This window comes from Aquarana catesbeiana, linkage group LG01 (genome assembly GCF_042186555.1).
Source record: "Aquarana catesbeiana isolate 2022-GZ linkage group LG01, ASM4218655v1, whole genome shotgun sequence".
NCBI lineage: Eukaryota > Metazoa > Chordata > Amphibia > Anura > Ranidae > Aquarana > Aquarana catesbeiana.
In genome coordinates, this window is record NC_133324.1 from 288,679,967 (window position 1) to 288,703,996 (window position 24,030).

The window sequence follows — 24,030 nt, forward strand, 5'->3', positions numbered from 1 at the left end:
TTGCCATGGTCAACCTAAAGTTGAGTGCACGTTCTCGGCGTCATATCCAGAGGTTGTCTTTGGGAAATAGACGTATGAGTGCTGCCAGCATTGCTGCTGAGGTTTAAGGGGTGGGGGTCAGCCTATCAGTGCTCAGATCATACACCACACACTGCATCAAATTGGTCTGCATGGCTGTCGGCCCAGAAGGAAGCCTCTTCTAAAGATGAGGCACAAGAAAGCCCCCAAACAATTTATAGAAGACAAGCAGACTAAGGACACGGATTACTGGAACCATGTCCTGTGGTCTGATGAGACCAAGATAAATTTATTTGGTTCAGATGGTGTCAAGCGTGTGTGGTGACAACCAGGTGAGGAGTACAAAGACAAGTGTGTCTTGCCTGCTGCATGAGTACTGCCAGCACTGGGGAGCTACAGTTCATTGAGGGAACCATAAATGCCAACATGTACTGTGATATACTGAAGCAGAGCATGATCCTCTCCCTTCGGAGACTGGGCCGCAGGGCAGTATTCCAACATGATAACGACCCCAAACACACCTCCAAGACGACCGCTGCCTTGCTAAAGAAGCTGAGGGTAAAGGTGACAGACTGGCCAAGCATGTCTCCAGACCTAAACCCTATTGAGCATCTGTGGGGCATCCTCAAACGGAAGGTGGAGGATCGCAAGGTCTCTAACATCAACCAGCTCCGTGATGTCATCATGGAGGAGTGGAAGAGAACTCCAGTGGCAACCTGTGAAGCTCTGGTGAACTCTATGCCCAAGAGGGTTAAGGCATTGCTGGAAAATAATGGTGGCCACACAAAATATTGACACTTTGGGCCCAATTTGGACATTTTCACTTAGGGGTGTACTCACTTTTGTTGCCAGTGGTAGCAAAGTGTTATTTCTTCAGTGTTGTCACATGAAAAGATATAATAAAATATTTACAAAAATGTGAGGGGTGTACTCACTTTTGTGAGATACTGTATATGTATATAGACTAGAGCAGGGATCCTCAAACTACGGCCCTCCAGCTGCTGCGGAACTACACATCCCATGAGCCATTGTAAAACTCTGACATTCACAGACATGACTAGGAATGATGGGAATTGTAGTTTCTGAACAACTGGAGGGCCATAGTTTGAAGACCCCTGGACTAGAGTATACAACACACATACAATATAAAGGTATGTACAATTTACTGGTGCTGATTTTTTGTTTGTAAAACTTTTTATGTGCTTCATTATCCTTGCCATAAACAACCACATATTAGTATCAGTATCAGAAAGCAGAAAAGGGAGGCATCAATGCGCACTTGCACAAGTTGGTTCAGCACTCCAATGGGCTGTTGATCATTGATTGAGCAGCATGCCCTGGAAAATGATAGTGTAATGTTAATGTTAGAATGCTGTTGGTGGTTGTGAGGAAATAATCATGGAATGTGTGTTGTGTGAACAATTTGTGAATAAGGAGAGAAAAAATGTACATGTATGGAGCTAATGATATATCTATTAAGGAGTCAGAGGTTTGTGTGTGGCAGCATCTCATTTGCTTTTATCTTGTTTAGGTTTCTCCTCTGCCTCTTACTTAAAAGTCCACGTAAAAACACATCACGGCGCCCTCCTCAGTGCGGGCCCTCACCGGCCGGAATCCACCCCAAATGGTGCAGCACTATTCCAATGTGTCCGGACCTGTGGCGTGAAAGGCAAGCGTTGCACAGCCGGCTGTCCGTGCAGAGGGGGGCGCAAGTCGGAGATAGGAGGGGTGTTAGCTGTACATTACCCACACAAGTAAGACAGGATGTTAAAGGGAAACTCCACTTTTGCTGAGAAAAAAAAAAAAAACACTCCAAGTCAATTATATATATTGCAAGAATTAAAAAAAAAAGTAATATCACATTTTCTATCTGTCTTTCTTCTATGATTATATAACAGATTAATGCATTTAAATTGATGAGTAAATAGGAGGGTTTGCCTGCTGTAATTACAACTATCACCAGTGCCGAATTACCAGATAGGTAGCGTAGGCACAAGCCTACGGGCCCCACGCCATTTAAGGGCTCTGCGACAAACAGATAAAATTAATATTGATTTGTTCTTGAAAGATAATTACAATGAAGGTTTCCTAAATTGTTTACAAAAGATAGTAAAACATGAATCAGCTCAAAGAAATTAAGACTTTACATTATAGAGAAAATACTGTATTAATGTAATGTAATTTTGGTGTAACCTACGTACGTGTAATATACAGTAATGTTGGTTGACATGTACACTACTTAGATCAATGTTATCCCACTAGCTCACACGCACAAGAAACCCCCAGAAATCTTCAAGGGGAGCCCCAAGGTTTTGACTCTCTAGTGCCTCCACATAGTTTAATCTGCCATTGAGTATCAATGCCGTAGATGCTTGAAATTTTAACTCAAACACTGTGGTCAGTTTTACAAACTAATAGCTGGTTGCAAAATGAAATTCAGAGGTAATATTCAATTACAAAAATTTCAAAATAAGTTGTGTATCAGTGATATAGGTTATATCACTTATATCTAAGTGAATGTGGAGTTTCCCTTCAAGGGTGATAATAAATCATGGACCAGGAATGCATACAGACGAAAACATTATATGCATACTAGGGGTCTATGCACACTGGGCTTAAAAGAAATGCCAGTTCCCTTGGCTCATATAGAGCTTTTTTATACAAGTGTTTAGTGTTTTCTTCTGCCAGAAACTCCTCTCAAAAACACAATCCATAAGGGGTTTTTTCCTGCCTCTAAGCACTGAGCCTAGGATATGCCTCTAAACGTCTTTATGTGCATGGACACATAGGGAGGGGATTTAGCAAAACTGATGCACTCAGAATCTGGTGCAGCTGTGCATGGTAGCCAATCGGCTTCTAACTTTAGTTTTCTTAAATGAAGCTTTGACAATAAAACCTGGAAGCTGATTTATATGCAGAGCTGCATCAGATTTTGCAACATGCGGTTTTAGTTAATAACCCGATAGTATAACATTGAGCTGCTTCTACATGCAAAACACAAAACTCCTGCGTAGAAGCAGCGTTTTTCAAGCCCAGTGTACATGGATCCTAATTCACTAAAGTTTTTACTAAGTTCAGGTGACAGAGCCAGAGAAAATTTACCATATACATACATGGAACTCCCAAACAGGTTATGTAGATAAAGGCTTTGGACTTTGGATGGTAGATGATGTAAAAAGGTTTATTCAGTAAAGAAGCTCAAAAATAAACACATGGGTCCTGTAGCAACCATTCAAATTTCAGTTTTACAATGTCATATTGCTGAAAGATGAATTCTGGTTGTTGTGGGTTTCTGCATTCTGTTTGTTCACTTTATTGAATAACCCTATTATAAGACAAAAAGGTTTAGCTACAGGCTATAGAAGCCAGATATAGTTTTGTTTCAGTCCAATCTAATTTATATATCAAATAGCCTGTTTTATATATTATTTATTTAAATATTACATAGCCTGTTGGCATGCAAACCAAGGTAGTATTTTAACATTAGTATGTTACAAGGGAGAATATGCATTACACAAACCATATTTTAAGTCATTATCGCATTGTTCACTATATTGTCATTTTTCATAACTTTCACATTTTAAAGGTTTGCTCTTCCATATTTAAATTGTTTGCTTTAGTAGAGTTGATTGGTCCATAGGAAGGGAAAATATAAACTAGTGTGACATTTATCAATTATGGGGCATATTTATAAAAGTCATAGCAAATCGTCAAATTACAGCCAAACAGGTTGGTATTCCCACGACAAGAGGTTGGTATCAAGTGAGTAGTAAGCATTAAGCTCTCCCCATGCAGATACCAGTATGGATACCTTTTAGCATTGGGGGAGTGCTTAGACAAGTTTGAGCTCCAGCTCAATAAACTTCAGCAGCCCTGATGCACAGGAGAGCATGTCAGCATGGGGCAATATGCAAGTAGGTTGTCGCCCTTTCTCTGGCGAACTGATAAAATGGTACTTTCAGTAAATTAATAACATTTTTGTGCTTTTTTTTTTTTTTTTTTACCGTTTACATACTGACACAAACTGGTGAGAAGAGAGGGCTCTGAAGGCAAGTGCACCAGGGGAGGGGTTGTAACACACTATTGCCCCCCACACTAGTACCTCCTAGGGGGTCAAACAGTGTTTAACAGTATCAAACAAAAGTGCTCTTAAAGTGGCTCTAAAGGCTCACTGTTTCTTACATTCATACCTATGCATGAAGGTAAAAAACCTCCTCTATGCAGCAGCCCCCCCCTAATACTTACCTGAGCCCCATCTCGATCGAGCAATGTGCACGAGAGCCTCAGCTCTCCAGGGACTCTCCCTCCTCATTTGCTGAGACAGCAGCGGGAGACATTGGCATCACAGCCAGTGGGCCAGTGAGGAGAGAGGGGTTGGGGCCGAGCCGTGAATGGACACACAGAGTCGCGGCTCAGGAACCCCCATTGCAAGCTGCTTGCTCTGGGGGCACTCGGCAGGATGGAGGGGCCAAGAGGGCCGACGAGGGAACCGATAAGCGGAGGATCGGGGCTGCTCCATGCAAAACCGCTGCACAGAGCAGGTGAGTATGACATGTTTGTTATTTATTTGTTTATTTATTTATTTATTTTAAAGAAAGCCTTTAATATCACTTTAAACCCGACTCCATCCAAAATGTTTTATTTTGAACAGAGCAGGAAAGAGTTAGAGAGTTTTGCCATCCGTATCTACACTGGGGAGATTTCTCTTTAGTCCCTTTAACCTACCTGATGGTGATCATGAGTGTGGCTCAGGGTTAAATTTCAGTACCGTTAGCGGTAACCCTGAGCTACACTCGGGATTGCATTGCAGAATCCTAGTCCAGGTTACTTATCTTGTCACCAGGATCCTGCAATGTCCGTCCAACCCCCCCCCCCCGCTGTGTCTGCGAGCTTTGTCCTCCGCCCAATGGTCTGTGTGCTGGGCTCCGTTCCCTGCGAGCGTCATAACACATAGAGTATACTGTAATCTTACAGATTGCATTACTGTATGAAATCATTTCACATCCCTTTTGTCCCTAGTGCTTTCCCCAATGCCCTGCATGCAGTTTTATATTATCTATACTGTTCTTTCTGCCTGGAAACTTGAGATTATCCATGGCAACCAAAAAGTGTCCCCTTATGTCAAAAGTGGTTTTAGACCAGCTAGGAAACCTTGATAGTAAATTAGAAAACTTGCAGAATTGAACGATAGTGAATCATGGGGAAATTAATTTTATTATTATTATATTATTATTTTTTATATTTATTTATAGTTATTTATTATATTATAATTTATGATTTAATGTTTCAAACTTTATCATACCTGGGATGTCTAATAGACTCTTGTTTGGACAGATTTATGTGCGTTACTAAGAATTACAGGCCTACAATGTAAAACTCCAAATTTCTATGCAAAACAATGTACCGCTTTGAGATTCAAAAATCTGACACAATAATACCACCAGGGAGGTTAAGAAAGGTATACACGATCTATTCAAAGGCACAAAGAAAATAAAAATAGGATTTTAGTAGCGTTAGGAAGAGTTTAATTTTGACAATGTTTTTATAGCTTTCTTGTCCTGGTGATACACACACCTCCTATTTCCTATAATCACAGAGGCATGAAATGTGGGAAAATCACAATTAAGTCACAGATAGAACCTAACAGAAATTTTAGCTCTTCTCTACTCTATCCAAAACTAAAATTAGAATTGTGGCTGGGGTTGTTCTATAAGAGGGGCAAAGCTCCCCATAAAGCACGCTTGTTGCTCCCTTGCCATGGGGATACCAGGTTGTATACAAAGGATTGTATATTGTTTTTTGTTTTAATACTTTTTTAGTTAACCACTTCAGCCTTGGAAGGATTTACGCCCTTAATGACCAGGCTATTTTTTGCAATGCAGTACTGCGTTATTTTAACCGAAAATTGCGTGGGCGTGTGACGCTGTACCCAAATAAAATTTATGTCCTTTTTTCCCACAAATAGAGCTTTCTTTTGGTGGTATTTGATCACCTCTGCGGTTTTTATTTTTTGCGCTATAAACAAAAAAATAGCGACAATTTTGAGAAAAAAAATATATATTTTTTACTTTATGCTGTATTACATACCCAATAAAAGAAATGTGAAAAAAAAAAAAATTTTTTTCATCAGTTTAGGCCAATATGTATTATTCTACATATTTCTGGTAAAAAAAATCCCAATAAGCGTATATTGATTGGTTTGCGCAAAAGTTATAGCGTCTACAAAATAGGGGAAAAATTTAGGGACTTTTTATTTTTTTATTGTCTTTACTAGTAATAGCGGCGATCTGCGATTTTTTGCAGGACTGCGACATTGCAGCAGACAAATCTGACACTAAGGGGGTCATTTACGAAAGGCAAATCCACTTTGCACTACAAGTGCACTGCAAGTGCACTTGGAAGTGCAGTCACTGTAAATCTGAGGGGTAGATCTGAAATGAGGGGAAGCTCTGCCGATTTTATCATCCAATCGTGTGCAAGCTAAAATGCTGTTTTTATTCTTCTTGCATGTCCCCCTCGGATTTACAGCGACTGCACTTCCAAGTGCACTTGCATTGCATTTGTAGTGCAAAGTGGATTTGCCTTTCATAATTAACCCCCTAAGTGACACTTTTTGGTGACCAGTGACACCAATACAGTGATCAATGCTATAAAACTGCACTGATTACTATATAAATGGCACTGACAGGGAAGGGGTTGACACTAGTGGTGATCAAAGTGTTAATTGTTCCCTAGGGAGGTGCTTTCTAACTGTCAGGGGGATGGGCTCACTGGGAGTAGAGAGAGATCGCTGTTCCAGATCTCTCTCTACTCTCCTGTCAGAACGGGGATCTGCCTTGTTTACATAGGCAGATCCCTGTTCTGCCACTGTGAGGAGCGATCGCGGGTGGCCGGTGGAACATTGCGGGCCGCCGGCCACGCGCGTGCCCCCTGTATCTATTACACGATACAACGTACAGGTCCGTCGGTTTGCGCAATAGAACCAACCTGCCGCAGTATATATACTGTGGCTGGTTGGCAAGTGGTTAAAAAAGAAATGAGTACTATTGACCTTAAGTTTCAGTGGTCAAGATTGTATTTTTATTGAAAAATATATTCAATTGCCACTTTAGAACAGAAAAGCACCATTCTCTATTAAGGAACATACTATATCTTAATAGATGTTACTTGATCTGGTGAATGTGCAGGCGAATCAAACCACCCATAATATGGAGAATAGTAGAGCTTTAATATATAATAATGGTAAACTACCAGAAGCTTTTTTCTTTAATGTCATCCGCATAGCATGAATGCATTTGAACTGCAAGTAAACACAAATTTTCTTCTGTGTCATATCTTGCCTACCTTTCTGTCTCTCTTAAATAGATTGACATATTACTTTTTATTCTTTGAGAAAGATTTGTGTTCGAAAGAAGTAATTTACTGAATTGTAACCTCAAGTTGTACTGGGTGCAATTCTTACTGTATTGTTTGATAGTATATTTGCATGCAAATGAATATAAAACCGTTTCTAAATGAACAGTAAATATGATGTATGACTTCATTGCATGTCTTTATAAATATGCCCCTTAGTCTCATTAAAATAATGAAATCATTAACCAAACATTTAGTCATACTAATCCTTTAGATCAAACATCACATGTTCTCTTAGATATACAAAAGAAACCATTTCTTACAAGCAGGCCATCCAGACTTTGTTTACTTACAGTTTGTGTCATGCTAATCTTACATTAGAAAAACCTTTTCTATGAGAAAACACTGGGAGTTAAAGGTAGTGCATGTTAAGCTTTAGAATGGTCTATTTGGCTGTGAAATCTATTTTTGTTTGTCTGCAGTATTCAATATGAGTGAGCAATGACAAAAATGAACGCTACAATGTGACCATTCTTTAATACAGAAACTGGGCAGTGTTCTGCATGCAGTAAGACACTGTATTTTTAGGGGAATTTGAAGGAAACTAAACATGTTTTTGTACTCTTTTGTACTCTTGCTTTACAGAGGGGGAGAAATGCCAGCATGGAGAACAGGAGAGTTCTGACTCATATGGTGACCTGTCTGATGGGAGCGACCTCAAGTCCCCTGAGAAGCCAAATTCTAATGGATCATATGTTGCATGTGACTTGGTGATTCCCAAGAAAATTGAGGGAGAGGCAGAGAAGCGCTATCCATGTTCAGAGTGTGGAAGCTTTTTCAGATCAAAGGCGTATCTCAACAAGCACATACAGAAAGTACATGCCAGGCCAATGGGGACACCACTTGGAGATTTGGGGGCTACCTTAGGTCCTGCACTAGGCCCTGCCCTGGGACCTGCATTAGGCCCTGCTCTTGGTCCTTCTCTTGGCCCCACTCTTAGTGCCTCCCTTGGGCCAGCACTGGGGTCAGCATTGGCCTCTCCTTTCTCCCCACAGCAGAATATGTCTCTTTTGGAGTCATTTGGTTTCCAAATTGTGCAGTCAGCTTTTGCCTCATCTCTTGTGGAGCCTGAGGTGGAACAGCAGGCAATGGGAAGTGAAGGGAAGTAAAAGCAATAGCACTTAATACATCTGGGAAAGGGTAGTGCTTTACATATGCGGGAAATTCATGCAAAAGCACCATATGCATGAATATGGAAAACTCCCCAAAAAAGTACTGAAACACCTGAGAAGAAGCTGTGTTTACACATGTTGTGGACACCATAAGCTGTATAGTTTTAAGAGAGGATCAGAGTGGAAAATAGCAGACCAAGAGAAAAGATGCAGACTTTTCTCTAATGATGTCCTCTTCGTTGAGCTCAAAACTGTGCACTGCCTTCTGGACTCATGGGGTTCACATGTCTACGCAGGGTGCACACACTGAACTGTTTTTATGTGAATGTTTTGTAGATTTTCAGATATTGATTATGAATATTCACAAAACTTGTCACACATTAAAATAAACAAATTCACATGGGATTCTGCACGAGTCATAAAGTGCTGCCTTTATTTGAAGTTTAAGTTCTTCATCAATGTAGACATGCAAGAAACACATCTGATGAAAGCAAGTCATAGAAACCCAGCAGGTTTCATTTCAATGCCAGAAGATTGAGGATAGAACTGAAAGAGTCACTCCAGATTTAATTAATAAACATTCCTTGTTGGCGGAAAAGACTTTCTTTCTTTATGTTTCCAGAGTTTTAGATTTTAACACTTTCCCACCTTACAGCTAAGGCATTTTACAAAAATGTAAAATTCTCACTTAAAGGCTTAATAAAACACCTAAAGATGTATTAAAACCAAAAAAAAAATAATATATTGCAGCTTACCAATAATTCAGTGTGGTGGCTGCAATTTTTTTTATTTTTTTTAGGCTTTTTTCCTCTATTTTCACCTAGTGATCTGGCCAGTAACACACCTCCTGTATTAGAGTGCCTCCACTCTTGATGAAGGAGCACAGGGAACACCTTTGGACAGCAGCCTTGTCAGTCTGAAGGAGGAGAGTGTTAGATAAACTAGCAGATTTAATTTCAATCTTTTTCTTTTTATGAAGTTATGTAGCAAAAGAGGCCCCCTTGAATGGAAAGTAAGAAACACAAGTGCTCAGGTACAAGATCATTAAAGTATAGCAAAAACATCAGAAATAGAGTCATAGGCTTCAATACAGAAAGATATTTGTGGTTATGACATGTCAATTGCTTGGATGATGCAAAGACAATAACACTTAAAGTTGCGTTTCATAACCAGTATTCTCGACTATTGTCATTCTTGCGCCAATAGTCACAAACAAAAACAAAACAAAGAACACAAAATAATTAAGTTATATAAATGATCATTGTAGGTTCCCCTGCCAGTGTTGATTGGTTTGTCTCATGTAACTGATACATCTGCAAGAAAAGCTTGTTCTTTTGAAAAATAACAGACTTACTGGCCAGATCACCAGATGGAAATAGAAGAAAGAAAGCCTAAAAAAAGAAAACGAATGCAGCTATCACATCTAAGAACTAGTAAGCTGCAAAATAATAAATGTTTGCTTTGGATTTAATAACGTTAAAGTGTTTGTTACCTTAAATTTTTTTACTAGTACTGCCAGCTCCTCTCTTGTATCCACCTATAACAGGCAGGGTAAGTTTATGTGGAAAACAAAGCTTCTATATACCTTTTTTGGAGATATCTTCAGGCCGGTCACGTCACTCCCGGCCACTCTTCTACCCTGATCCAGGGCTACAGTGGGAGGAGCCAAGGTCTCCCGCTGACATCAGCTGGGATGTCATGTGACCACTGTGCTGTCCGCTCGGCTCCTCCCGCTGTAGCGCTTAGATCGGGCGGAGAGCAGCTGGGAGTCACGTGACTGGCCTGAAGAGATCTGCAAAAAAAAGGTATATAGAAGCTTTGTTTTACACATACACTGCCTGTTATACCTGGATACAAGAAGGGGGCTGGCAGTACTTTTTTTAAAGTTTAAATGCCTACTAATAGCAGCACACACACATACAGAGCTGACAGGGAGGGTGGATGAGGACACAGGTGAGCAGAGGGGATAGCTGCGGATGACAGAGGCACGTAAACTGACTGCGGTGTCAGGGCTCAGCAGCCATGATAAGCCATGGTCAGTTTACTGAAGGGAGGGCAGAACCAGGCAGGATCAGCCAGTTATTTCAGGTGATACAGGGGGCCAAACTACACAGCACAAGCACTGTGCTATATAAAATGCTTTAAAGGAACGGGATCCATTTATTTATTTATTTTTAGGGTAACAAACAACTTAATAAAAGTTTGGCTCAGATTTTTCTTGTAAACACTAACTCCTGCTTTTGCCTCTCTGGTGGATAAATCCTGAGAAGGTCACATGCCTCCACTTGCACCCCAGGCAATAAGGAGGTGGTAGTGCTGTACCACTTTACTTGGACAAAATGCTATTTTAAAGGCAATCTATAAATCTGAATAGCAGGGAGATAGGATTACAAACTGCAGAGAGAGTTACAGAAGAGGGACACTCCTGCTCTCTTAGCAAATGAGGGACCATCTGGCTTACTAACTTAAGTGAGATTAGATTTTCATGCTTGATCCAGTTTCCTGAGTCAACAAGTTTTACAAATATGACAGCTTGTCTTGGCCAAGTGTGATGTTTGTTGCCATTAAGCAGCACTTTCACACTGCCTATTCCATTGGAGATAAATAATGATCCAGGCAGCTTTTTAACTTTTGTAACCTGCCTAATGGAATGTTCATTAAAAGGCCTCCAACAGATGTGAGATCATTACCCAATTCTCTCAAAAATAGCTGGACAGCCCGACTGGCATCTTATGCTTAAGGCAAGCCACGATTACTCGATTCTCTTTCCTTCCACCATAGGTAGAGGGAAAGAAAATTGTTTGATTTCCCCATCAGCACAGTCACTGTTGATGGGGGAATTCTTCCTGCAGTGCTCTTGTGTTCTGCTGGTGGGGGAGCCTTCCCGGCCTGTAGAACACGATTACTGCTAGCAGCTATAGCATCAATATCAATGGATCAACATAGATACAACCAGCCTGCCCATAGATGGAGCGAATCGACCCATCTATAGCTGGGATAAGAGTATCCTTTGTCAGTCATACATAGGATGACGTGTAGGTAGTTCTCAGGCAGTGCTGGTCTTTTGGAAATAAAAAGACCACCATGCTTTGGATGTATCCCATATTAAAAGTTTTTTTTATGTGTTAAATAAAAGGATAAAACAAGTTTATACATACTTTTGACCAACAAACAAAATTGACCAAAAACCTTTGTAGTAGCTTAATAAAGATCCATGTGGTGTGTTGAGATATTTATTTCTTTATATCCAATATGCTTCTCTAATAAAAAAATATTTTGCTTTTACTATGTGGTGATGCGACGATTCCTGATCGAGCTTCTAAGCTCGAATGTGCCTTCATGCAGCTTGTAAGCTTTAGAGAGGACTCAGTACTGGATTAGGACCACTGCATCTACTCATATTGTATAACAGCCTAACCATGCCAGTGTAGCAGAATTACTATGAATACTGTTACATCGTCACTAATGACCTGGATGGTTTTCCATGCAGCACCAGAATCAAGGATTTACTTTTTGAAGCAAAGTCGAAAAGCCCTTTACACTCATTCTGTCACTATTATAAAGTAAAGTAATTAAAGTAATATAAATCCTTAACAGTAGGCCCTTCGAGACACACTTTTGTCATATGGAAAAGCTGCTTTTGTGTACCCTAGGGGCCATAAAGTGACATGGAAAAGCAAACAAAGCACTTTGGCACACCCCCTACATCCCATACTGTGGTCAACACCACATTGCATTCAAATCTTTACAATCTCGATGTGTATAATTGGATACGGGTGGGTCTGGAGACCTGTTTGCTTTGTTAGATGAGAATTTACAGTGTGGATGCACCAAGCATGTCTCCAGTGCCCAGATGGCAAACACAAAACACCCCAATAAGATACTACATGGTGCAGATGATAATGATTTTTACAGCACAAGGAACTTTAAAGCTACATTCATATAGGTGACTACCAATGAATGTGGCTGGAACGACAGGTGTGCGTGCAGCCGCCCAGCCCATGAAATGCAATGACATTCAGATGGCAACGCAGCTATCCATGACTATTCACGCAGCCAACAATTCCTTGCGGTGGTCATGGCTGGATACAAAAAGACTGCATCCAGCCACAATCATCTGTTCCAGGTAAGCATTAGCTACGCAAACAGTCATGGATAACTGGCCACTGCTGGCCTGTCGTTGAATTGTATGGGCACATCCACATCCCCATAATTTGAGTAAACAAAGATCGTATTAGTTGTAGTCATCCCAGAGCCAATTGAGATCAGGTACAGCCTTGAAAATCTGCCAGACCCTCAGAGGGCAATACTAATGCCCCGTACACACGGTTGGACATTGATCGGACATTCCGACAAACTTGTTTTGCGTACACACGGTCGCACAAAGTTGTCGGAAAATCCGATCATTCTGAACGCGGTGACGTAAAACACGTACGTCGGGACTATAAACGGGGCAGTAATCAATAGCTTTCATCCCTTTATTTATTCTGAGCATGCGTGGCACTTTGTGCGTCGGATTTGTGTACACACTATCGGAAATTCCGACAACGGATTTTGTTGTCGGAAAATTTTATAGCCTGCTCTCAAACTTTGTGTGTTGGAAAATCTGATGGAAAATGTCCGATGGAGCCCACACACGGTCGGAACGTCCGACAACACGCTCCGATCGGACATTTTCCATTGGAAAATCCGACCATGTGTACGGGGCATAACAGATAAGAAAAAAACAGGTACCCAATCGTGGTAACATTAGATTTGATGTCAACATCACATGCACAACTAATGGGGGTATTGCACTCTGGTTTAGTCCTCGAACATTTACAAGTAATATTGAGGTCCTGGAATTACCTCAATGACCATGTTAAAGTGCAAATAAGAAATTAGTAAGAGAAAAGATATGAGAGTAAAGAAGGAATGCATTTACCAGAGCCTGTAGAAAGGGCATTCCTGAGGCCCCAGTTAATCTGCTGATATGTATCAAATCCAGAGATCCCACCTCTTGTCAAACTTGGCTTTATTGTTTTGGAGGGTACATGTGATCTTGACGTTCATCATAATCCAATTCAGCCGAAGCAGAGAGCCGTCCCTGCTGGGAGAACACAATAATCACATGGGAAGAATACAACATGCTAGTAGTACCCAAGTCGATTGATGGATCAACTTGGGTACAATCATCCTACCCATAAATGATTTGAATCTATAGAGATTTGAACCATCTTTAGCCAGCTTTAGAGAAGTTAAAACCGGGTGTTGCCAGGTTTCTGATAAAATACTATTAAAGGAATTTGTGGAATTCTTGAAGGACACAGTGAGGATTTTGAGAAAGGGTGCCATGTCTGAGTTTAAGTTTAGGTAACGCATGGATTTGGGGTCTAGGGATACGTTTTTTAGCTCATAGAGAACCTGGTTTGTCTCCCCACGTAAAGTATTTGTGATTTGTCCATCTCAGAGATTTTTTCGTTCTGGTGGCTAGACACACAGTTCAGTATGTGCCTGTTCTAATTTATATAGGAGAATACATAGTTACATATTTAGTCAGGTTGAAAAAAAAAGACACAAGTCCATCCAATTCAACCAAAAAAAAAAACATACAATCCCATATACACAATCCTTCACCCACAGTTGATCCAGAGGAAGGTAAAAAACCCAAAGCATGCTCCAATTTGCTACAGCAGGGGATAAAAAAAATCCTTCCTTAAACCCCTGAGAGGCAATCGGATTTTCCCTGGATCAACTTTACCTATAAATGTCAGTACCCAGTTATAGTATGTATAATTTGGGAAAGAATCCAGGCTTTTTTATAGCAATCTACTGATCTTGCCAGGGCAAGCACTCTGGCTTTCACACTGGGACTGCAGGGGAGGTGTTTTTCAGGCTCTTTACAGGTGGTATTTTTAGCCCAAAAAGCGCCTGAAAAACGCCTTACTGTGAAAGGAGTCTTACTGTGAAGAAACCTTTCCGTATGTCAAGATGAAATCTTTTTTCCTCTAGACGTAAAGAGTGCTCCCTTGTCCTCTGTGATGACCTTAAAGTGAATAACTCAACACCAAGTTCACTATATGGACCACTCATGTATTTGTACATGTTGATCATATCCCCCTCTTAATCTCCTCTACTCAAGAGAGAATAAATTTAGTTCCTCTAATCTTTCCTCATAGCTGAGCTTCTCTATGCCTCCTATCAGTTTGGTTGCCATTCTCTGCACTTTCTCCAGTTACCTGATATCCTTTTTGAGAACTGGTGCCCAAAACTGAACTGCATGTTCCAGATGAGGTCTTACTAATGATTTGTACAGGGGCATAATGATATCTGTCTCTATTACCTCTATTAATACAAGAAAGGACTTTGCTCGCTTTGGAAACCGCATTGCATGCTATTATTGAGCTTATGATCTACCAAAACCCCCAGATCCTTCACTATGGATTCCCCCAGTTGTACTCCCACTAGTATGTATGATGCATGCATATTCTTAGCCCCCAAGTGCATACCTTTACATTTATCAACATCAAATCTCATTTGCCACTCAGTTGCCCAATTAGACAGTGCATTGAGGTCAGCTTGTAAATTGGAGACATTGTGTAAGGAAATTAACCACTGCATAGCTTGGTGTCATCTGCAAAGACAGAAATGGTGTCCCACACTCCGCTTGAGTGCTTTTGTCATATACCACTTCCTTCTAGTCTGAATATAGATATCAGATATTCCAACCGCTTGCAACCAAGAACTAGGCAGTACTCGTTTTTGCTGCTGAACATGAATTGTTTATTGAAACACAGGTAACACTTGGGACAATCCCCCCTCCCTTTGCATTCAGGGTGGGGTAGACTGTCCAATCAGGTAAAATAAAATTGCGCCAGCTCCAAGTAAAGAAAAGCAGCCAACACAACAACCTGACTATTGTGATTATATGAAGTGAAAAAGAGTGTGGCGCTAAAAAATGATTGTGATTAGACCAATAATCGTGATATCTTAAAAAGTGTAGATATAAGGCCCTGAGGTCTATACCCCATAGGGCTAGTGATAATAAAATAAAGTGTGTGAAGAAGTAGTGACGGTTCTTCCACTATCCCCATAAAACAAAAACTTAAAAATATAAAAATAAAGCATACGTGAACAAATATGTGAACACATACAAACAGAATAGGATGTGTCTAAGTCCAAAGGGTCACCTCTGGGTGAAATAATACGATCAAAAAATTGACTCAAAGTCAATGACAATAAATAAATAGTAAGTAAGCAAAATAACTACAGCAATATATTGTGCATTAACCCACAAATGGCCTGCTCCTCAAGGCCAAACCTGAGTGTAAAATCAAGAGTCCATTGAGATGGTGTATATATGTGAATATTTACAGTCCAACACTGTGCATTAGGGTGATCTCAGATAGCTCCCCGACAATGTGGATGTAAACAGTCTTCATATAGAGTAATTAAAAACTGATGAAAACAACTTTGCATACGGATGAATTCTTGTCTTGATATAGAGACTATCACTCAGAAAACAGACGTAAATTGCCCTTACCATACAGGATGGACTCACAGGCCCTTGGCGGTGAGTCAAGCAAGCTTTTACCGTCAGACGGTGTAATACAGCGGACTGTATGGTAATCCTGGACAGATCTCATCGGATGTCACTGGATAACGTACCCCTGAAGTGGCTAGGCAGGAACCAGATGTCTTCAAGCCTCCGCCTCAGTCATCAGTTGGAAGGATAATTTCCTCAGCGACCGTCCATATGTATTGGCAGAGTAAAAAAGGAAAAACTTCCACATAGTGTTAATCCTTTTAAAAACGTTGTAACGTTTATTGTAATCAGAGGAGATAGTAACAAAAACGAAAATGTACAAATATGGGCAGTAAAAACTCGGCTCACACAAGTACAAAAATATAAAAAGTATAAAAATTGGCGCAGTAGATGATGGTAGGGTAAAAACACAGTAACCCGACGCGTTTCGTCTTCAAAGACTTCTGCTGGGGGTCCAATCAGCAGGGAGAGCTGTTGGAGGAATTCCCCCCTCCCTCCTCACAGAAAACACATCCCATAATACTTTTCTCCCGAGGCAGACAGACACAATAGAACCATGGAATATAGCCACACCCCAAATGACCCAGCAAAGAGTCCACAACAGTATACAATATATATATATATCTATATATACAGTGGGGACGGAAAGTATTCAGACCCCCTTACATTTTTCACTCTTTGTTATATTGCAGCCATTTGCTAAAATCATTTAAGTTCATTTTTTTCCTCATTAATGTACACACAGCACCCCATATTGACAGACAAACACAGAATTGTTGACATTTTTGCAGTTTTATTAAAAAAGAAAAACTGAAATATCACATGGTCCTAAGTATTCAGACCCTTTGCTCAGTATTTAGTAGAAGCACCCTTTTGATCTAATACAGCCATGAGTCTTTTTGGGAAAGATGCAACAAGTTTTTCACACCTGGATTTGGGGATCCTCTGCCATTCCTCCTTGCAGATCCTCTCCAGTTCTGTCAGGTTGGATGGTAAACATTGGTGGACAGCCATTTTTAGGTCTCTCCGGAGATGCTCAATTAAGTTTAAGTCAGGGCTCTGGCTGGGCCATTCAAAAACAGTCACAGAGTTGTTGTGAAGCCACTCCTTCGTTATTTTAGCTGTGTGCTTAGAGTCATTGTCTTGTTGGAAGGTAAACCTTCGGCCCAGTCTGAGGTCCTGAGCACTCTGGAGAAGGTTTTCGTCCAGGATATCCCTGTACTTGGCCGCATTCATCTTTCCCTCGATTGCAACCAGTCATCCTGTCCCTGCAGCTGAAAAACACCCCCACAGCATGATGCTGCCACCATCATGCTTCACTGTTGGGACTGTATTGGACAGGTGATGAGTAGTGCCTGGTTTTCTCCACACATACCGCTTAGAATGAAGGCCAAAAAGTTCTATCTTGGTCTCATCAGACCAGAGAATCTTATTTCTCACCATCTTGGAGTCCTTCAGGTGTTTTTTAGCAAACTCCATGAGGGCTTTCATGTGTCTTGCACTGAGGAGAGGCTTCCGTTGGGCCACTCTGCCATAAAGCCCCGACTGGAGGAGGGCTGCAGTGATGGTTGACTTTCTACAACTTTCTCCCATCTCCCGACTGCATCTCTGGAGCTCAGCCACAGTGATCTTTGGGTTCTTCTTTACCTCTCTCACCAAGGCTCTTCTCCCCCGATAGCTCAGTTTGGCCGGACGGCCAGCTCTAGGAAGGGTTCTGGTCGTCCCAGACGTCTTCCATTTAAGGATTATGGAGGCCACTGTGCTCTTAGGAACCTTATGTGCAGCAGAAATTTTTTTGTAACCTTGGCCAGATCTGTGCCTTGCCACAATTCTGTCTCTGAGCTCTTCAGGCAGTTCCTTTGACCTCATGATTCTCATTTGCTCTGACATGCACTGTGAGCTGTAAGGTCTTATATAGACAGGTGTGTGGCTTTCCTAATCAAGTCCAAACAGTATAATCAAACACAGCTGGACTCAAATGAAGGCATAGAACCATCTCAAGGATGATCAGAAGAAATGGACAGCACCTGAGTTAAATATATGAGTGTCACAGCAAAGGGTCTGAATACTTATTACCATGTTATATTTCAGTTTTTCTTTTTTAATAAATCTGCAAAAATGTCAACAATTCTGCGTTTTTGTGTCAATATGGGGTGCTGTGTGTACATTAATGAGGAAAAAAATGAACTTAAGACCCCTTTCACACCGAGGGCGTTTTGCAGGCGCTATATCGTTAAAAATAGCGCCTGCAATCCGCCCTCAAACATCTGCAGCACTGTCTCCAGTGTGGAAGCCCGAGGGCTTTCACACCAGAGTGTCAGGAAAAGTCCTGCCAGCAGCTTCTTTGGAGCGGTGAAGGAGCGGTGTGTTTACCACTCCTCCACCGCTGCTCCCCATTGAATTCAATGGGGCAGTGCTGGGATACCGCCGGAAAAATGCCGCTATTGCGGCGCATTGCGGGTGGTTTTAACCCTTTCTCGACTGCTAGCGGGGGGGTAAAAGCACCCCGCTAGAGGCCGAAATGAGCAGCTAATCCGACGGTAAAACGCCGTTAAAAATAGCGGCGTTTTACCGCCGACGCTATGGGCGGCCTGGTGTGATAGGGCTCTAAATGATTTTAGCAAATGGCTGCAATATAACAAACAGTGAAAAATTTAGGGGGGTCTGAATACTTTCCGTCCCCACTGTATATATACATCCAATGCAAGTTAAAAGTTAATATAGTGAATAATACATTCTATTAGTAAAGTGCTGATGTGCTGGTGATATAAATGATAACGTCTTAATCATTTATGTGTAGTAAACACGAATTATCAAAAAAAAGTCCTTATAAAGTTTTCCATGTAGTTGAAACTTTGTGATCCTTATAAATATTTTTTTCTGTTTGTTTTACGCCACACTATACAACCTCCCCACACGCCCTCCTAACATGTCGCTTGAGGATTTTCAATCTAAAATTGATGAACATATTGCTACCACAGCACTTCCAACTATCCCTACAGCTGTAGTGCAGGATCTTGAGCGACCATTTATTGAGGACGAACTTGTGCTGGCAATATCTTCCCTCAAACCCAACAAAAGCCCAGGCCCGGACGCAGGGCCAGCCCAAGACATTGTGCTGCCTGGGACCAAGAATAAAATGCTGCCCCCCCGAAAAAAAAAATCATGCCCACCAAAAGGCCTCCACATCCATTATTTTATATCATGATAACTAAAGGGGACCCATCATGACCCTATACATGTATATAGGAGTATAAAGAAGACCTGTCATGGTTGTTTACATGTATAGGTGTATAAAGAGGACATGTCATAGCTCTATACATGTATAAAGGAGTATAAAGAGGACTGGTCATGGCTCTATACATGTATATAGGGGTAGAAAGAGAACCTGTCATGGCTCTATACATGTAAAGGAGTATAAAGAGGACCTGGCATGGCTCTATACATGTATATAGGATTATAAAGGGGACCTGTCATGGCTCTACACATGTATATAGGATTATAAAGGGGACCTGTCATGGCTCTATACATGTATAGGAGTATAAAGAGGACCTGTCATGGCTCTACACATGTATATAGGATTATAAAGGGGACCTGTCATGGCTCTATACATGTATATAGGAGTATAAAGGGGACCTGTCATGGTTGTTTACATGTATAGGAGTATAAAGAGGACATGTCATCGCTCTATACATGTATGTAGGAGTATAAAGAGGACCTGTCATGGCTCTATACATGTATATAGAAGTATAAAGAGTACCTGTTATGGCTCTATACATGTATATAGGAGTGTAAAAGGACGTGTCATAGCTCTATACATGTATATAGGAGTGTAAAAGGACGTGTCGTGGCTCAATACATGTATGTAGGAATATAAAGAGGACCTGTCATGGCTCTATACATGTATGTAGGAATATAAAGAGGACCTGTCATGGCTCTATACATGTATGTAGGAGTATAAAGAGGACGTGTTATGGCTCTATACATGTATGTAGGAGTATAAAGAGGACCTGTCATGGCTCTATACATGTATGTAGGAGTATAAAAGGACCTGTCGGGGCTCTATACATGTGTATAGGAGTATAAAAGGACATGTCATGGCTCAATACATGTATGTAGGAATATAAAGAGGACCTTTCATGGTTGTTTACATGTATAGGAGTATAAAGAGGACCTGTCATGGCTCTATACATGTATAAAGGAGTATAAAGGGGACCTGTCATGGCTCTATACATGTATATAGGAGTATAAAGGGGACCTGTCATGGTTGTTTACATGTATAGGAGTATAAAGAGGACATGTCATCGCTCTATACATGTATGTAGGAGTATAAAGAGGACCTGTCATGGCTCTATACATGTATATAGAAGTATAAAGAGTACCTGTTATGGCTCTATACATGTATGTAGGAGTATAAAAGGACGTGTCATAGCTCTATACATGTATATAGGAGTGTAAAAGGACGTGTCGTGGCTCATTACATGTATGTAGGAATATAAAGAGGACCTGTCATGGCTCTATACATGTATGTAGGAATATAAAGAGGACCTGTCATGGCTCTATACATGTATGTAGGAGTATAAAGAGGACTTGTTATGGCTCTATACATGTATGTAGGAGTATAAAGAGGACCTGTCATGGCTCTATACATGTATGTAGGAGTATAAAAGAACCTGTCGGGGCTCTATACATGTGTATAGGAATATAAAAGGACGTGTCATGGCTCAATACATGTATGTAGGAATATAAAGAGGACCGGTCATGGCACTATACGTGTATATAGGAGTATAAAGGGGACCGGTCATGGCTCTATACATGTATATAGGAGTATAAAGAGGACCTGTTATGGCTCTATACATGTATATAGAAGTATAAAGGGGACCTCTCATGGCTCTATACATGTATATAGGAGTATAAAGAGGACCTGTTATGGCTCTATACATGTTTATAGAAGTATAAAGGGGACCTCTCATGGCTCTATACATGTATATAGGGGTAGAAAGAGAACCTGTCATGGCTCTATTCATGTATAGGAGTATAAAGAGGACTTGTCATGGCACCATACATGTATATAGGAGTATAAAGAGGACCTGTCATGGCTCTATACATGTATAAAGAGGACCGGTCATGGCACTATACGTGTATATAGGAGTATAAAGAGGACCTGTCATGGCTCTATACATGTATATAGGGGTAGAAAGAGAACCTGTCATGGCTGTATACATGTATAAGTGTATAAAGAGGACCTGTCATGGCTCTATACATGTATATAGGGGTTGAAAGAGAACCTGTCATGGCAATACACATGTATATAGGAGTATAAAGAGGGCCTGTTATGGCTCTATTCATGTATATAGAAGTATAAAGAGGACCTGTTATGGCTCTATACATGTATGTAGGAGTATAAAGGGAACCTATAAATGGAATATAGGAGCTAATAAGTCGGACTTTGCAGGCACACAGGTAGTTAGACTATAAAGGATAAAAATAATTTTATTTTATTAAGTTTAAATTACAAAATTGAAGATAAATACTATGACTATTACAATGTCCATATGAGAGTATTGTATATTTAATATATCCTATCCTGCATGCAATTTAAACCCTGCTTATTGTACATGTAATCCAACATTCAAACAATGAGAAATAGAAAACTTCCCAAATTAAAGTTGCATTATTATGAATGTAGGAAGGAGAGTTGAGCGTTAGATTGCAGATCCAGGTAGGTTTTCTCTTATTCGCTCAACATGTTGCACGTCTGAATAATGCTTCTTCAGGTGCTAAGAATATTTCTGCTGAATACATGTAAAATATATAACAATAAGTACATATACAATGTAGACAAAAACATATTTTAGAATATGATACCATACATTTAATAGGAAATAAAATATGTTCCGACCAACTATAATGATCACATGGAAAACCCCCATAAAGGAGAGTGGCACTTGGGGGTCGACAATGCAGCCTAGTAACTGGGGAAGCTATTATCAAGTATATATAATGCATGCATACGTCCATGTAAAGATGTCAATAAAATAGCCTGCTATATGTTAAGACAGATTAGGTGTGCCTCCAAATCCCCTATAAAAGTGTTAGGGGTAACCATTAATCAAGTACTAAGGAGAAAGGTGTGAAGCTTCACTTATTGAAGCAAGTATATAGTATTTTAGGAGGAGGCATAACAAGTCTATTAATGAATGCAGGTAGTTAAAAAGAAATCAATAATAGTCAAAAAGAAAGAAAATATAGATATACATAGAAATATATGTATCCATACACAGCTTACCACATATGATCAGGCATAATAGGAAGGATGCAGGTATAGTGTTGTAATTAATAGAATGAGTAATCGCTGGGTTGTATTAAAAAAATTGGTAATATATGCAGAGCGTTGCAGGAGCACCAATATAACCTCAGTTCCCAGTATGAAGATAGGCACCAGTAGAAAGCCTGTTAGGTAGCAATAGTTCATAGAAGCCAATGTTTCTAATATAAAAAAAAGGATATGAGGATATAATGTAGTATTTCTTCAAGTTAGCATGCCTGCATTGGTTTCAGCATACATATTTGCACCAGGCTTACAACAAAGCTAAGCGGAGAACACGCATTGATTTATTATACAAAACCAGTCCAAAGAACCTACTGTCAAACTAATTACCAAATTTTCATCCCACCAAGATGACATTAGAAAAATCTTGAGTACACACTGGCATCTTCTACAGGAAACAGGAAAATACATTAGTACGCATCCGGAAATTGTGTTTAGACGCACCAACTCACTCAGAGACAGACTCGTGTCCAGCCACTATATGGTCCATAATTCATCCATATCCAAATTACCACTAGGGACATCGCCCTGTGGTAATTGTGCTTTCTGCCCTTGGATATTGCCTGGACGCCAAGTCTCACTCTCCAACGGTGAGGTTCACTACCCCAGATTCTCGGCTACATGCAGTACACAGGACGTGATATTCCTTATGACCTGTATCTGCGGAGCCTTCTATGTAGGGAAGACGGCCAGACAGTTCAAACAGAGAATTAATGATCACATATACTACTCAGGAAACGGCAAAATGCTCACTCCCATTAGTCGACACCTTGATTTGTACCATCGGTTTGATACCTCCTCTGTCTCTTTTACTGTTCTGGCCGTCATCCCCAAGAACCCCAGAGGGGGTGAGTGGGATAAATTCATACAACAAAAGGTGACTCTATGGATTGAGCGCTTGAACACAACCAGAGCGTCAGGACTCAATGAGACCCAATCCTATAGACCCTTTCTTTGAATGTTTCACATTTAATATACCAAGGATTCTAATTAGTATATACATTGAAAACAATATATGCCCAGTGTAAAGTTAACTAGATTAGATAAAGACACTTTTCCAGTCTTTAATATTTAAAGATGATTGTCATAATTCACAAACTTACTATCACTGTAATGTAGTCATACATATGGATACCAATATTTCTGTCAAATATTATGTAATTCTTTTTCGGTACAATGTTTTTTATTGAAATATAAAAAGGGAAAAACCCCAGATAATGAGTTCCCACGCAGGGGATATGTACAGAAACATAAGGAAAAGGTTTACATGAAAGCACATAATGCACATTTTCGAGTGCATTTTATCAACTGACATTGACCCGTCAGCCAGGGCCGGCGGTCAGTGCGCTATGCCCAAGCCGTAAGGCCAGGGGCTAAGGCGGACAAAAGTGAGCGGAGTTATCCGCAAAACAGGGTAGGGGGAGGCAAACAAGCATGAGAAGAGAGGAGAGAAGAGAGAAAAAAAAAAAAGGGAAGAAGGGAGAAAAAGGGGGAAAAAGAACACATGTACAACAACAGAGGGGGAAGGAGGAAGAGATATAAGAGTAGAACAGAGCGGCGGGCGAGAGGCCCAGAAAAAGAGGGGATGGGAGGGGGAAAAAGAGGTCTCTCAGGCTGGAGGCTAGTTCAAG

At 40.5% G+C, this 24,030-nt stretch overlaps 1 protein-coding gene across 6 annotated transcripts in view; it reads left to right on the top strand.

Annotated features, from left to right (window-relative positions):
- Nucleotides 1-11,828, top strand: part of PATZ1 (POZ/BTB and AT hook containing zinc finger 1) — a 43,821-nt gene extending 31,993 nt beyond the window's left edge. For 3 of the 6 annotated variants that reach the window (XM_073629272.1, XM_073629273.1, XM_073629270.1), the window contains 2 exons: nt 1,550-1,687; nt 8,017-11,828. In XM_073629272.1, the coding sequence (XP_073485373.1) occupies nt 1,550-1,687; nt 8,017-8,540 (662 nt within the window). In that variant the 3' untranslated portion in view covers nt 8,541-11,828. Of the gene's footprint in view, nt 1-1,549; nt 1,773-8,016 lie in introns of all 6 variants that reach the window. The other 3 variants (XM_073629274.1, XM_073629275.1, XM_073629276.1) reach the window with 2 other exon arrangements.
- Nucleotides 11,829-24,030: the final 12,202 nt, after the last annotated feature.